Source organism: Cyprinus carpio, chromosome A20, assembly GCF_018340385.1.
Source record: "Cyprinus carpio isolate SPL01 chromosome A20, ASM1834038v1, whole genome shotgun sequence".
In the NCBI taxonomy this organism is placed as follows: domain Eukaryota; kingdom Metazoa; phylum Chordata; class Actinopteri; order Cypriniformes; family Cyprinidae; genus Cyprinus; species Cyprinus carpio.
The window spans coordinates 10004990-10020201 of NC_056591.1; the positions used below are offsets into that span (position 1 = coordinate 10004990).

The window sequence follows — 15212 nt, forward strand, 5'->3', positions numbered from 1 at the left end:
AAACTCAGTAAAGATATAATTTTACAATACATTTCTATTTCAAATATCACCCCAGTGCTGCTTCCCTCCGCTTTGAACGTTTTTATTAATAAGTATAAAGTTTTCCACAAAAAATAAAAAATAATAAATAATGATAAAAACATAAGCAGCAGTGTATCAGACAATGTGAAATTTTCTAAACCAAAAATCAGCGCATATTAGAATGATTTCGGACGGCACCAGTGACACGAAAGACTGGAGTAATGATTGCTGCAAATTCAGCTTTGCATGCACGAGGAATAATTACATTGTAAACACCTTACCCTATATAAAATTGCAAACAGGCTTTAAATAGAATAATATTCACCAATATTCCGGTTTTTGTACTGTATGGTCTTAATCCAAATAAAGGTGTCCCTTGGTGCGCATAGGAAACTTCATTCAAAAAAACAACTACCCTTAGACTTTTGAACTTGTTGTATAAGCTGTCTAATGTCAAGCCATCCATTGTGACGGACTACCCAATATAGTGCAACAACAATGTTCTGCTAGTTGCGGGCATGTTGTCCCAACCGCTCACGATGCTCAGTGTTACGTACTTGCCTGCACATAGGCATGGAGTCTCCCCTATGATGTCGGCATACAGCCGTCCGGCGGAGGAAGAATCGGGGAGGAGTGACAATCTAAATCATCTTCTTCTTTATTTCTGAAGGCAAACAGACCATAACAACAAAAATTAGTAGCAGTTAACACAGCGGCTGCCACAGACCGATGGAGCGAGAAATGGTTTCTGTAAAACCCATCTCAATATTCCATGCAAAAACCAGTCTTGGACCACATTCTCTGTGGAGAAAAAGAACATCTCGGAATACTGACGGTGTTACGTGGTGAGAAAAGGCCATAATTGAGAGAACACGTACGAGCTGTGAGGCTCCTCTTAGTGGTAAAAATGAACCCAGAAGTGGAGAATATCGAGCAGAAAAAATGTGAGTTTGGGTGATGTGACTGTTTATGTAAATTCAGGTTCGAGGTCAAAACCTACCTTGGTGTGGGCTCTGGCATTCTTGATGCACAAACAGACAATAAGGAAACCGGAAATAGTTAAGGAAGATTAGTTGCTATCCTGTAATCTTATGTTTACAGTAAGTGATCTTTAGTGAATGTCAAAGGAAGTAGGACACTGATAGACTAAAAGCACTGGCTACACACTGGGCTGGTTCTGTGGTAGAGGGAGAGAGGGACAAGTCTTAGGTGCATATAAAAGAATGTGGAGAAGTATTTGGAATAGTGCCGTTGTACTAGTTTCCTCGTACAAACATTAGAACAATGCTTATTCTTGTGTTCTTAATGGTGCAAAAGATTATTACAGATCAAGGTTAGTACAGAAGCATGACGTGTCATTTTACTGATAGACACCATAGACAAAGGCAAAGAATGTAGATTAGAACTTACGGCAACGTCATATACGTTGGAATCACAATGGTATGAAAAAAAAACAACCGGATAAAAAAAGTGTATCAACAAATGATATAATGTAATAATAATAGAATAATATTATATATCTTATTCTCTATTCTTATTTATAATTATTATACTTATTATCGATTATGTTTTATATTCATTATAATGACATTACAGTGAGGGCTCTTTATTCCTAACTATGACTAGAATCTTAAAATTTTACTTCGTACACCGTCATACTACGAGTTGGTTTAGTGTTTAATTTGCAATTGTGCTCTACTTTGGCCTTTTATGTCCTATATGATATGTCAATTTTGACTTTATTTCAAAACATGTTTATTCTATAAACGTTTTTATTTTTGTCATAAAACTTTTATTTAACATTTATTCAAATTATGACTACCATGTCATATTTAGACTTTTTATGGTCAGAATTATTACTTATTAAATCAGTAATCTTTTCGTTCAAGATAAATTCTGAATGGGCATGATTACTCATATTATGTTTGTAGGGATGTTTTGTTTTTTTGGTCAGAATGGACCGAGACGGGCGCCCGAGGGTGGCACGCGTGTGTAAACTTAAGTTTGCAGTTTCTTTTCCCTGTCTTGCTTTCATATTTTTCCCCCAACTACTGCACCACTACATCAACTAAAACAAATAAAATTTATCGCATTACCAACGTTGTACCTTATCGTGGTGGAACATATGCGTGTGTATAAATGGGACACTGAACACGATAGATGACCAATCTATAGTAAAATGTCTTGGATGTTTCCGGGTTGCTTGGTCAGTGCGCCTCGTGAAGCAGGTTTTCATATGTGTCATACCTCATCAGTGACTCACCTTGAGCTGAGGTGATGCAGTGTGAGATTTGATTGGCATGTCGCCCTGAAATATTGACATACACCTTGAAACATACAATAGCTTAACAATCAGCTTGGTTACTAATAACCAGAAAGGGCAAGTGATATTACATGTGTGCTGCTTCATTAGAAAGAGCCAAAACACGAAGGGATCGTCATCATCATAGGTCACTCCTCACTGTTTTGAGACTGAATAAAATAAAAGTTACAAAATTGCAATTATGTCCTGGTAGGACTTTTTATTCGGTTGTGTCTATAAAACATAAAACCATCCAAAACAGCCAATACCAGAGACGCAGTACCCTTATGAACAATAGGATGTTGTACCGCAATACCACAGGATGCTGATTATGTACTGTCATATCAAAAATACCATAGGCTCTAATATATACCACAATGGTTCTTCAAGATGTGTTCCTATTAAAGTTAGTCCAAAAAAATAAAAAAACATAAGATGGGTGTAAAAGGGTGTACAATCACAAAGTGACATCAGAGATATTTGGCATAGTGTGGGAATAAGCGAGATTTGAGGACCAATGAAATTTCACAGGTGGGCGGGCTAGTTATACAAACAGCAGAAAGTAATCATAAAATCATGTGGCTTATTGTGGTCATGGTGGTTAAAATATATTGTTATGAAATAAATATGAGTATAAAATAAAATAAACAAAAAAGAAAGGGTACTTACTAGCTCTCATGGTTCATGCCATAATCTCAGAGGTCTAAAAACACAGATTGGAAAAAAAAAGACTCTTCCATTGAAAACTGTCAGATCCCAAGATCCAATTTTTAGCAACTCATCGCTCGGCTTAGGGGTTGTTGCTACGGCCTAGTTTTTCTGAGGACTCCATGCGGAGGTGAACCTGGGACTGTGGATCCAGGCTGGGCTTTGTGTCAGGGGTTGGATGCAGAGACGGTAATGATCTGTTTTCATGTCACTTCGAAAGAGCCATCACCACATAATGACATTGATGTTCAAATAAACACTCTTGCGCACCCGAAGAACGTAACCGTCTGAAAAAACACCACAACAGCACATTTCCATCTGCATTCCAGCAGAAGCCATCAGAAAAAGGAGGATATTGTGACACACACAGTCTAACAGAAATTTCACAAGCTCAAGGGACTCAAGTGACAGATTATTTAGCAATTGAATCCTTATCAGGTAAATCCTAATGCTTATTTTCACACCCCATTATCTGTTATAACTCATTTAGCATCAGATGCCTAAATTTATTTGCAACTTGCGCGAAGAGCAAAAGGTAATGTGCATAATGACGTGAAATGAATTGCTGTGTTGTCGGTGGTATTGTTGTGTGGGGTTCAGCTCAATTTGTTGTTTGCTGTCCTTTGCAGCATTTTCATTAGGCAGTTGTTGGTGCCGGATGATTCTCAGGTGTCTCCAACCTTCACCGGCAGGTCTTTACGGGCACCTTACAGTCCTCGTGACTTTAACATGATAAATGGGGTCTCCTGGCCTGGTGATCTGGACAATTAACATAACACACACAGTTACATTAGCATGTGCTCACACTTAACTGACTTTGCAATGGCATTAAACAAAAAAAAAAAAAAAAAAAATGGACTCGGGCTGTTCGCGGGAAATTGAAATGTACGGCTCATTTACCTTGATTATTAAAACTATCGGTTTTAGTGATGGCAAGGCACCTATGATGTGCGTGAGGCGGGGATGTGGAGTGTAATAAGTACTGGATTTTGAGAGTTTAATAAGCAATAATTGTGCCGAATTATTGGGGCCAACAAAGAAATACGACATGTAAAAAAAATGCCAAAAAATCTAGTACAATAATTACCTTAAAATTTTTTCCTCATTTCCTTTTCTTCTTTTCTTTTTGCTTTCTGCTCCTCTTTTCTCTTTCCTTCTCTTGTCTCTTGTTTCCTTTTCTCGCCTGTTTCTCTTTTTCTTAGTTCTTTTGTCATCGCCACTTTCTTGACCTCTTCCTGTGGATTGAAACAGACTTTAATCATTAAGATGTTGCGGGGAATGTAACATACTTTACTCTTGGGAATTTGCTAATTAAAAAAAATGCCTTGCACAAACTTGGAGAACAGCTTTTCTTGGGAGCTCCCCACCTGAAAAGGTTGGGGGCTTAACAGGATTCAAATTAAAAGACAAATGTTTGAACAGATCATTGAAAATTACAGAGAATCATGCAATAAAGAAGATATGAAAATAGGTGCTTGATGCTACAAATGCTGCAATCATAAGGTCCTGAATCAAACCTTACGACCTTAAACCTTTATTCTAAAACATTGTAAACAACACAATGATAAAACGTACCACTGATGGTGGGTATCAGCATAACGGATCTGGGTTTACAAACAATAGAAAACAGACACAGTGCGTAGAATACTTTGAACATAGAAAGAATCTAAAATAAACGCCAATGACCTGACAATTTCGTGATCAGAAGGTCATCAGAGAAGAAATTAATAAGACAAAAATAACTACAATCATATAAAAATAAATTTTTATAAAAATTATCATTTTATCCTAACCTAAATTAACAATGAACAAAAAAAAATATTAAAGAAAAAATTAAACAAAATAAGACTGTGTACTTGAGAAAAAAAATCATAAAAAAAAAAAAATAACTTAATTCAGAAAATTATAAACAAAAAATATTTTTCTTGTTTTAAGCATAAATCGTATTGTAAATTGTATAAATGTAATATATATACACACACACACACACACACACACACACACACACTTTTATTTAATTAATTATTATTATTATTATTTTAAGGAACATGAGGGAACAACACAAAATAATAACAAAGACAAGACTTCTGCCGTTACTCTTTGGAGGCCCTTTCTGTTTCTTAGTCTTTGCCGTTTTCGCCTTTTTACTGTCTGATTATCTGTCAGACACGGTAACCTCTTCAAGGGATGGAGGAAAGTCAGCAAACAAAAATGTCACCGGTGTTCAATACTGCTAAACATATATAATTTATGATTTTTTTTTCAGTAGCCACCCTGAATTTGCATGAAGTTAATGGCTTAACCTGATGGAGTCAAGGCAGGTGAGTGTTCGCACTGAGTCCTGATGCAAGGCAGCTTGAGTTCTGGATATGGAGAGCAGAGTCATAGACCCATAATCAACATCTCTGTATCAAACCACATGTCCGGAAAACACATCCTCTTTCGGGACTGTTGTTTTAGGCTCAACTGTTCAGGAAGACTCATCATGATCTGAAACCGGCCTTTTGGTACTAGAAGCTGCATGCTGGTACTGATGAGGCCTAAAGGATGAGGTGCTGGAGCCTCAGGTTCATCGATCTTATAACCTCAAATGAGTTGTCGTTATAGTGACTCTTCTGTAGAAGAAAAATGTTTAGTGGACAAACACTCAGCATAGAGTTTCAGATTTTTGGAGTAATTATGTTACCATGTGTTTCTAGAGGTTCAGATGGTGTTGTGGGAATCTGGAAGTCTCTGGCAGGAGACTGCGTTGGTTTCTCAAGTGGGGGATCCACAATGAGAGTGGCTGGCAGAGCCCTTCTGGGCGGGATGGGGAGGAGGATCATTGGTTTTACCAAACCGGTAAACCACCCTGCAGCAAGAAACAAGGACAATACATTACTAGCATGGACAACCACCACCCAAGACATACATAACAAGACCTTACAACTTATCTATGAAAATAACTAAAAGTTTGAAGAATTAATCGAAATAAGAAAGGTGCATTACTTAAAAAAAAAGCCACAAAGATTAAGAAACTAAACTAATCAATATTATTTATGAAAACTAGTCTTGCTTTCTAATGTAACTTCACTTAATTAAATTTATCTTGTTAATGTTCATTGGATATTTTTATTGTAAGAAAAGTGTCAATTTTGCATGCATTTACTGCATTCTGAAACTAGCAAGAAAAAAAGACTAAAATAATAAGCCTCAAAAAGAAACTGTATGCCTGCAAAGCCAATGAAAATGGCGAGGTCAAGGAAAAATAGAAGGTAGCAAGGACTATGAATGAAAAGAGCAAGCATGATGTTGATACTTATAAAGCCTAACCAAGAATACATGGACTTCTGTCTTTTCACAATTTTAGGTGATGGGTATAATATTAATACACATAATTAACCAGTAGAGGTCATTTTAATTTCAGCTGTGATGAAAACAATTATTTTCTCGGTAAAGATGTTCTAAACTCTGATGAAAGAGGTCTAATTACAAACAAATTTGCTTAGAGAATATACTTTATGTAGCCTATTAGCATTTAGTTTAAATCTGAAACCTAAAATTCCAGTTTCCCAGGATATTTCCTTGAGAGCGAATGTTGTTTGTCATACTGATTATGAAAGATATGTTGCCCCAACATAGCTCGAACTAGCCTTACATATCTTGCTACCAAACATGAGTATGGAATCCACCTAACTCATCAAGGTCAAAACAGGAATTTAAACATGTTTTCCGCAGCTGACAGATATTTACATTTGGAACAATTAAAAAAAAAAAATAGTGATTTGTTTTGAATTTAAATTTTGTGCTTCAGGAACAGCAATACTGAAGGAAAAATTTCTGGAAACTGCCAAACTTCATCTGAGGATTTTTTGCAAAAGTCCAATTAAGCACCCATCTGTGCAACTGTCACACTTATTCATATGACTGAAACCTACAACAAGAGAAACCTCCTTCGTGATAAAATGTTATCTCAGACAGCAAAACCATGGCTACAGATTGTTACAATGTGAACCCTGCTTTAAAATAGATACTACCTTGATCATAAACCATTAACCTCGGCAGTTCAGGTAGGTGTGTTTTGGTGGCAAACAGAGTATGATCAACATGGGGCAAACTGGAGGGCGGTTAGGATATCAGACACTTCTGGTACAGGTGGGGCTTCCTCAGGCAATTGTTTCTAAAGTTGTGGCAAGCTGGGTTGAGGCTTTTCTGTTGGAGCTAGATTTCAGGTTGGGTAACCTCAGCTGTGGCCAGTCTCAGGCAGAGGTCGGTGTGAGAGTTCAGGGAGGAGGTATCTTGGCATTGTAGCTTTCTCAACTAGGGTGGTTTCGATTTCAGGTAACCGATGTATTTTAAGGTGTGGTAAGCCAGTGGACTCACTGTGGGACCCGTTCTCTGCCCTTTCCAGAAGGTTAAAAAACGGCTATCAGGTGGTGACCTTTATACCGAGGCCCTCTCTCTGCTCTCGCCAAGGATGAGAAGGGTGAACAGTGGCTGGGTTGAGGAAGGGCCTCCAGGTAGACTCTCTGGGTTAATAGGCTGCCTTTTCAGTCCGAGGTTTTGCCTTCTCCAGTAACACCTCTATAGAGGCAGCCTGAGTATGAACTTCTGAGAGGAGGGTTGGGACTGGACCAGTGTGTATATTCTAAAGGATTCACGAAGGGCCCTGGAGATAATGGGTGGAGGGGGGATGGGGCAAGGGGACCTGGAAGATAACTGAATCGTGCGGAACTGGGGCAAAATATATACATATTGGTGGAGTGGGTATAGCGTGCTTCAGAAAAGTCTCCATCTTGGAAATCTTTCATCCAAAAACAGGGGTGGAATATACAGTGAATTCTGGAGGTGGACTTCCTTCAGGGGAGGAAATACTTCTGATAAACTGAGCATATGTATATTTGGTTTAAGAGGTTCAGTGTCAGGAAGAAGTTGAAAATAGAGCTTTCTGGCTTTTGATTTAGGAAACAGCTTGAGAGGGAATGATTGGTGTTGCTATGGTCTGGTTCAGGAATCTTTGGCTCAGGGAATTTTTGGCTCAGGGCTTGCAGAGGTCGAATGGATTGGAGCTGGAATACTTGGAGCAGGAATGTTGGAGACAGGAGGTGTTCCAGTTGAAGTCTGAGAAGGTACGGCAACCTTAGGGACAACAGGAACACTTTGAGTAGTGGGATTAACTGTTACAGACGGCCCAGCAGGAGCTGGGTGACTTGGAGCAGGGGTATGACTAGCTGCTGTTGGTCTTTCCACTGTATCTGCCACCTCATTCTCATCTTTGCTAGTTGTTTGAGTGGTAAACACAAAATTATTGGGTGTGGAATTCTGAGGTGTATAGGGGCTGGGTTCAGGCTTTGGGGTATCAGCTTTTATTGGAGCCACTGGCAGAACCAGTAGAAGATTGCTATCTTTCAGAAACTTTTCAGCAGTGTCGACCTCTTTAACTGTGTCTGCCTTCCCATTCTTATCTTGGCTAGTTGTTTGAGTGGTAATCCCAAAATTCTTTGGTGTGGAATTCTGAGGCGTATAGGGGCTGGGTTCAGGCTCTGGGGTATCAGCTTTTATTGGAGCCACTGACAGAACCAGTGGATGACTGCTATCTTGCAGAGAATTTTCGGCAGTGTCGACCTCTTTTACTGTGTCTGCCTTCTCTTTCTCATCATGGCTAGTTTTTTGAGGAGTAAATACAAAACTCTTGGTTGTGCACACTTTGGCTGGTGGAATGGACACAGGGTAAGTAAGTGGGCTGGGTTCAGGTTCTGGGCTTTCAGCTTTTTTCTGAGCCACTGGCAGAACCATTGGAAAATTCCTGTCCTTCAGAGACTGTTTGGTAGTGTCTACCTCTTGACAGGGTCTGTTTTCTCACACATTATCTTTGCTAGTTTTTTGAGGGGTAAATACAAATTTTTTGGGTGTCGTCACTTTGACTGGTGTGTGGACACAGATGTACGTGGGCTGGAATCAGGCTCTGGAGCTACAGGCAGAACCAGCGGAAAATTCTTGTCTTCAGATTTTGCTTAACAGTGTTGACCTCCTTCTTCTGTTTATTATCCAGCAGTTCATCATTATTGATGGGTTTGTTTCTCTCTGGTCTTTAAATCCCCAAGGTGGAGAGAGCTGGCGATTTAGAGTTTTGTCTTGTTTGAAGACTACACGTGGTGCGTGAAACGTCCCTTTTTGCACAGCAGTATTGATGGATGAGATCAAGGGATTGCTGACTTTTGTCGATGGAGGGATGGTTTTGGGTTTCTCTGGGAGGGCAGGTTTAGTCTGGATCTTCAGACCATTTTCACCCTGGAACCGTGCCTTCAGGGTTTTAAAGTCTATTGATTCATCCTGATGTGTAAAATGCAGAAAATGTTAAACATTGCTTTACATTGCACTATGCATTTTCAGCAAAATTCTCAGATCTTAACAAACAAAGCAACAACAATTCATGTGTTTGTAGGAATTGGAAGGCCATGTTATGACACACTATTAGTGTGTCCGATCAGATTTTAATACATTTTAATAATTAAAACCCACACTGGTTAATGTCAAAACGTGCAATAAAATTTAATGGAAATCAATAAGCTGCGGTAAAAGAGCCTTGTTAAGAAAAAATTATGGTTCTTTCAAATAATAGTATGACATATGGACTGACAAAAAAGCTGGTGTCAATAAGATGTCAATAAATCAATAAAACTGATTTTTGTGGTTTATAGGAAATTCTAACAAAAGAGATTGTAATACCATGGTACTGAACAAACTACCATATTTATTGCATTACATGATATTTCAAAAACTAGCATAGTCCTACCAAAATGAGGTATTTCCAAAAAAAAAAAAAAAAAAAAAAAAAAAAAAACAAAAAAAAAAAGAAAAAAAAAAAAAAAAAAAAAAAAAAAAAAAAAAAAAAATTACATGTCCAAAACTTGATTTTCTTCACAATTGTCCAATATTAAATTTTAATTTATGCATTGTTTTCTGTTTGAGGAATCCATATGGGAAAAATAAAGCCTAGATCACACTCAAAACTTGATAACAGAACAAAATTCATGTCTTAGTTTCTTACCTGTTCCATCATTCCGACTCAAAGGCTTCCGGGAGTTTGTAAAGACAAACAAACAAAAAAAGATGTACTTCGCTCTCCTCAGCCCCTCATAATTAATAATCCATTGAGTTATTCCTTTATGGTTCAAAATGATCCAGCATGTACAACTAAAATGGTGTTGTGTCGCAGTTAAATAGCACGTAGAGTGAGAACTCACCCAATGGCCCTGAAAAAACTGGAATCCGCAGAAGAGGATGGATGAGAGTGTTCATGTGCTAATGATGAGATAAAGGTCTGTCAAACAAGTCACTTTACTTCAGCAAAGGAACTGTTTTCATTCTCAAAGAATGCAGTCAGTCAAGAACCACAGAAATCCATAAAGGCAAAGCCTCTGCTGTCAAACAGATGAAATCAAACTCTCATTACATCTTTACTGCAGGTAGCCTAGAAGTAACAAAAATATTGGCCAACATTGATCACACCTATTATGATTGCATTAACAGAGGATGTGTTTTACTCTCAGGAGGAGACGTCTCTCTCTCTCTTGTCAAAAATCTGCTGACTTCAAAGCTCATTCAATTTGAAATGCATTTAAAGACACGCTCCTTAGCCTTTCTTCTGAAGAGCTGAAGTTCTCCATTTTCATTCAAACTGTACAGAGACCTGGGCTAGTTGTCACACTTTTCATTCAAGTGAATATTTCTTCTGGTGGCTTTATTTTTTAAAGCCAATTTCTGTATAGATATCTATATATACGGGGAAGTCATGGCCTAATGGTTAGAGAGTTTGACTCCTTACCCTAAGGTTATGGGTTTGACTCTTGGGCCAGCAATACCACGACTGAGGTGCCCTTGAGCAAGGCACCAAACCCCCAACTGCTCCCCGGGCACCACAGCATACACCCACTCCCACCGCTTCTGTTTTCATTTCATGTGTGTGTGTGTGTTCAATTCTGTGTTCAAGTGCTCACTGTCTGTGTTCACTGCTGTGCACTTTCAATTTGGATGGGTTAAATGCAGAGCACGAATTCTGAGTATGGGCTGTATGTCACGTCACTTTAGTTATTTAGATGTCTAGTTCTGACTACAAAATTCACAGGAGAGAGAGAGAGAGAGAGAGAGAGAGAGAGAGAGAGATACACAGCGAGAGAGAGAGAGAGAGAGAGAGAGAGAGAGAGAGAGAGATACACAGTTAATTTAGCACTCACTGACCCTACACTGGAGTATATTATCACACTATCAGGGCCAGATTTTCAATGTGGGATTATTAACACTTATTTGATAAAAATAAAATAAAATACAATAAAATCAATGACAGATAAAACAAGTCATGAAACCTTCATTTTGGCCAACAGAATTTAGAATTAAAGAACTTTTGATTTATGTCCTTGTGAAAACATTCCCATATAACATCTAGTCTTCAGCTTCCTTATAGATAGTCAAAACAATCACAGCTCAGGGAGTAATTTAAACTAAGACAAAAAGAAACCAGTTACTAACGCAGCTAGTAAATCACTCTCCATTCCCACAGAACAGGGGAATCTTAATGCTTAAAGAATAAAAATATGCATTTGACCTCTGAACCTCAAATTATAATGATAACTACACTTGAACACAACATTTGCAGTGATGACTGACATGGAGGTTAGCGACATGTTAAAAATGTGATCATAAAACTGCTCTTGAAACAAGTTTCTGTGGAACAAAGCAGGCCTAATGCAGATATTTTCCCCTGTAAGCAAGTGAGAGTGAATTTTAAATGTGTTGTGTTCAATGAAATGTGCTTATTTATCTGGCAAAGTTCCAGTTCAGTGATTTAATTCACTTACCGAATCTAATTTAGATCGTGTGGCTTGATAATTCAACCTCTGAAACAGCATTTCAACTGCTAGATATTGTTCTTCTTTCTCTTCCAAATCTAGCAAGCCTGTGATTGAATGTAGAAGAAACAACAGTGGTAATTTATTGACTTTTTTTACAATATAAAATGAGGCTACTAATAAGAATGGCAATGTTTTGCAAAATGTGTCTACTAGCCTAGAAGGTACACTCAGTAAATTAGTTTGTGTTTCACTGGCAGATACAACTGAAATTTGTCCTGCCACCTAGTGATGTGGATGCAATATTGCATGAAAGCAAAAGTTACTAATGCTATTATAGAAACGTCCTGTTCACTCATGGTTATTTATTTTTACTTTAACCTGAAGTGCCTTATGATGTGGGTTACGAAGAGTGCTGGTCAGCTGGTCATGTGATCTCAAAAAGAGCTATCCACCCTTATGTAGAGTAAAACAGCTTTTCTACTGCACCCCTTTAAATATAACAGATTGCTAAGGCAGAGAGGCAGAGCAACATTTTGGGATGTGTTTATTGGTAACAGTATTACATGGTGGATTACGTAAATCAAGAGAAAAGAAAAAAAAATGCTCTAAAAATCCACTGTAGAATGTCATTATCATCAAGATAAAAATAACGTGTCCTTTTACATTACCAAACTATTAGCTGAGGTAAAGGCAAAATAGAAATGTACTGATATTGTAAGGACTCCCATTCACCTTGATTTTCACCCTCATCTTCTTAATTCTCAAAATTTAGATCTCGAAGGTCCAAAACTGCTTTTATTGGAAATTAAAATGGGACTCTGGCCATAAGATAGGAGGAAGATGTCGTCACAGTAATGGAATGCTCTGAGCTTTTCAGATGCAATGAAAACAGATGTCATTCATGGTGATTTTCTCTGATTGGAGGTTGGATTACAGACAGTTATTCTGGTGTGTTTTAATGCGATCAGACGGACCAAAGTCGACATGAAACGGCCTTCGCAACCCATTTTAGTTTGTGACATATTTCTCAGTAAAACAGGATATTCAACAAGATACAACAAGGCAGGACTTCACATTAGGAATTGAGTGAATTGTGAAAAGCGGGTATTACATGTCAGATTGGAGCCAATTGTAACAATATTTTTCAAATCTAGTTAACCGGTTTCAATGTCAGGATTATAAAAGCTGCATGTTTGAGCTTGGGTATGTTAATCAAAATGGAAGTTTAACACTTTGAGGACAGAATAAGAAGACATTTTTTCTTTGGACTAACATGTACTGATAAATGTGCAGAAAGGTGTATTAAAAAAGTAAACAGGGCCCATTTTGATGTCATATTGACTCTGTGAATGTGTGTCTGCATGAAGATGTATGTCTGTATGATCATATACATCCATACTTGTGATTGCTGCATTAACATGCACGTTGAGAAGCTCAGGTCTTCCTCCATCACAGTTACCAGCTTCATCTTGACAACAAACCAAAGGAGATCACACAAATGTGACACAGACTATTTACCAATGGACCCTTTCAGGCATTAAAAACATAATAACAGTCTCTCGGGTTTGTTTCAGGCCACTTAAAAACACACATCCTGCTGAAATCAAAAGACAGACGACACGCTTTGATCGCGAGAAAGCAACATAAACCGCTGGGAGTTTAGGACACATGTTAATATTGCTTGGGTTTCATGAGGAGTTTGCATCACTAAGGCCAGCCTATTTTATGGCACGGAAGTCCACAGGATGGAATTAACACTGTATAATCGGAACCATTAGTATTATCATCATTATTATTTGTCGTCATCACCGTCACTGTCATTATTATTATCAATAATAATAATAATTATTATTTACAAAATCAGTTTGGCAAACCAACGATCAGATTTTAAAGCCATGTTTACCCCTAAAACACATCTAAAGTTGACTTCAAGGGCTCCACTTGACTTATAAAATAAAAATTCCATTTCAACTTCATGTTTTAGTTTTTTCTCATTAGTATAGTACAAAAGCTATAGAGAAGGAACAGTTTGATCGCATGTGTTTGCAGTGTTCGTACCCTCGAGTTCCCCAATCAGATTCAGCTGCTCTGAAATCTTAGATCTGGCAAAAGTCACTCCTCATGTCTGTTCTCCATCCGAAGGGTCCATGGAGAAAGAAAATGTTTCGTGATTTTGTTGTTGTTGTTGTTTTTAGCTCTGCATAGCTTTCTAGCAGCAGAATCTCAAATATGTGGGAGAGGAAAACCAAACGAACCCAAATGGATGAATCGCATAAGTCACAGATGGATCCGGTGGTCTGATGGCGCTCAGGCGCTCGGTCGGGTGCGTGATCGGGGGGCTGACGTAATGCGTTCTCTATAGAGAGTCCGAAACTGGAAGCAGGACGAAGAGAATGAATGAAGCTGCAGAGCTGGGCTCATAAGGCTTGAAATCACCCACAATGCCCCACTGTCATGTGCAGAAAACACAGTGAAAAAGAAACAAAGTGGTATGGAGAGAGTCTGTCCCTCTCGTTCCTTGCGGAGGGGAGTAACGGAGGAAGTTGTGAGGGGGACGGGACTGACTCTAGTGAGATGGCTGCTTGGAGAAGTGGACCGTTGAGGCTGGAGAGACCGTTATCATACAAACACAGACACATACAGGCACACGCGCTCTCTCTCATACGCATACACACGGAGGGATGCACACACACACACACACACACACACACACACACACAGGGCAGACGGTTGATCTCCAGTATTTTGGTCTCCTGCTCCCCCCAGCACTGATCACGTCTGTGCAGAGTTCCCATGATCCTTCACTTCTTCCCCTTGTTGATCTGGGCATAAAGAGGGTCCTTCCCCTGAACACAAACAGAGTAAGGTTATTTGGATAGAAATAACAAAACTTTATGACAGTTTCAGATGTAAAACCCTGATAGGTCAAGGTTTGACCCGTTTGCCCCTACTGGTAGAAATTGTAACTACACCATCTGGACAGAAAAAGCATCTCTCTCCGTGTGTGTGTGTGTGTGTGTGTGTGTGTGTGTGTGTGTGTGTGTGTGTGTGTGTGTGTGTGTGTGTGTATGTGTGTAATAGGATCTGAAGCACAAATAACAGTAAATTGGATACTTATCAGATTTTAAATCTGACATCTGGATTACATAAAGTTTTTATTATTATTATTATTATTATTATCATTATAATATACATGAAAATAACCCAGATCACAGTTAACAATTTCAGTCACTGTGATTTCAGACAATGTGATACACCATCTGGACACAAAAAGAATAATTCTTTACTGACTACTTGAAAATTACTTGTGTATTCTGACTACATTTATTTTTGTCAAACTACATTTTTTT

At 38.4% G+C, this 15212-nt stretch overlaps 3 protein-coding genes across 3 annotated transcripts in view; all 3 read right to left on the reverse strand.

The window, feature by feature from the left end:
• LOC109113824 (FYN-binding protein 1-like) overlaps positions 1-5861 on the reverse strand; it is a 29911-nt gene extending 24050 nt beyond the window's left edge. The window contains exon 1 of the mRNA XM_042777569.1: positions 5718-5861. Within this exon, the coding sequence (XP_042633503.1) occupies positions 5718-5856 (139 nt within the window). The 5' untranslated portion in view covers positions 5857-5861. The remainder of the gene's footprint in view (positions 1-5717) is intronic.
• A 2171-nt stretch (positions 5862-8032) lies between these two features.
• LOC122148908 (cell surface glycoprotein 1-like) lies at positions 8033-8806 on the reverse strand. Its single transcript, XM_042777234.1, has one exon. The coding sequence runs from the start codon at positions 8804-8806 to the stop codon at positions 8033-8035; it is 774 nt and encodes a 257-aa protein (XP_042633168.1).
• Positions 8807-12389: 3583 nt separating this feature from the next.
• LOC122148957 (disabled homolog 1-like) overlaps positions 12390-15212 on the reverse strand; it is a 96834-nt gene continuing 94011 nt past the window's right edge. Inside the window, 2 exon segments of the mRNA XM_042777570.1 lie at positions 12390-14669; positions 14672-14708. Coding sequence (XP_042633504.1) covers positions 14635-14669; positions 14672-14708 — 72 coding nt within the window. The 3' untranslated portion in view covers positions 12390-14634.

Coding starts and splice junctions, on each gene's coding strand:
- LOC122148908 (XM_042777234.1), bottom strand. CDS start 8,806: ATGGTTCTGCCAGTGGCTCAGAAAAAAGCTGAAAGCCCAGAACCTGAA.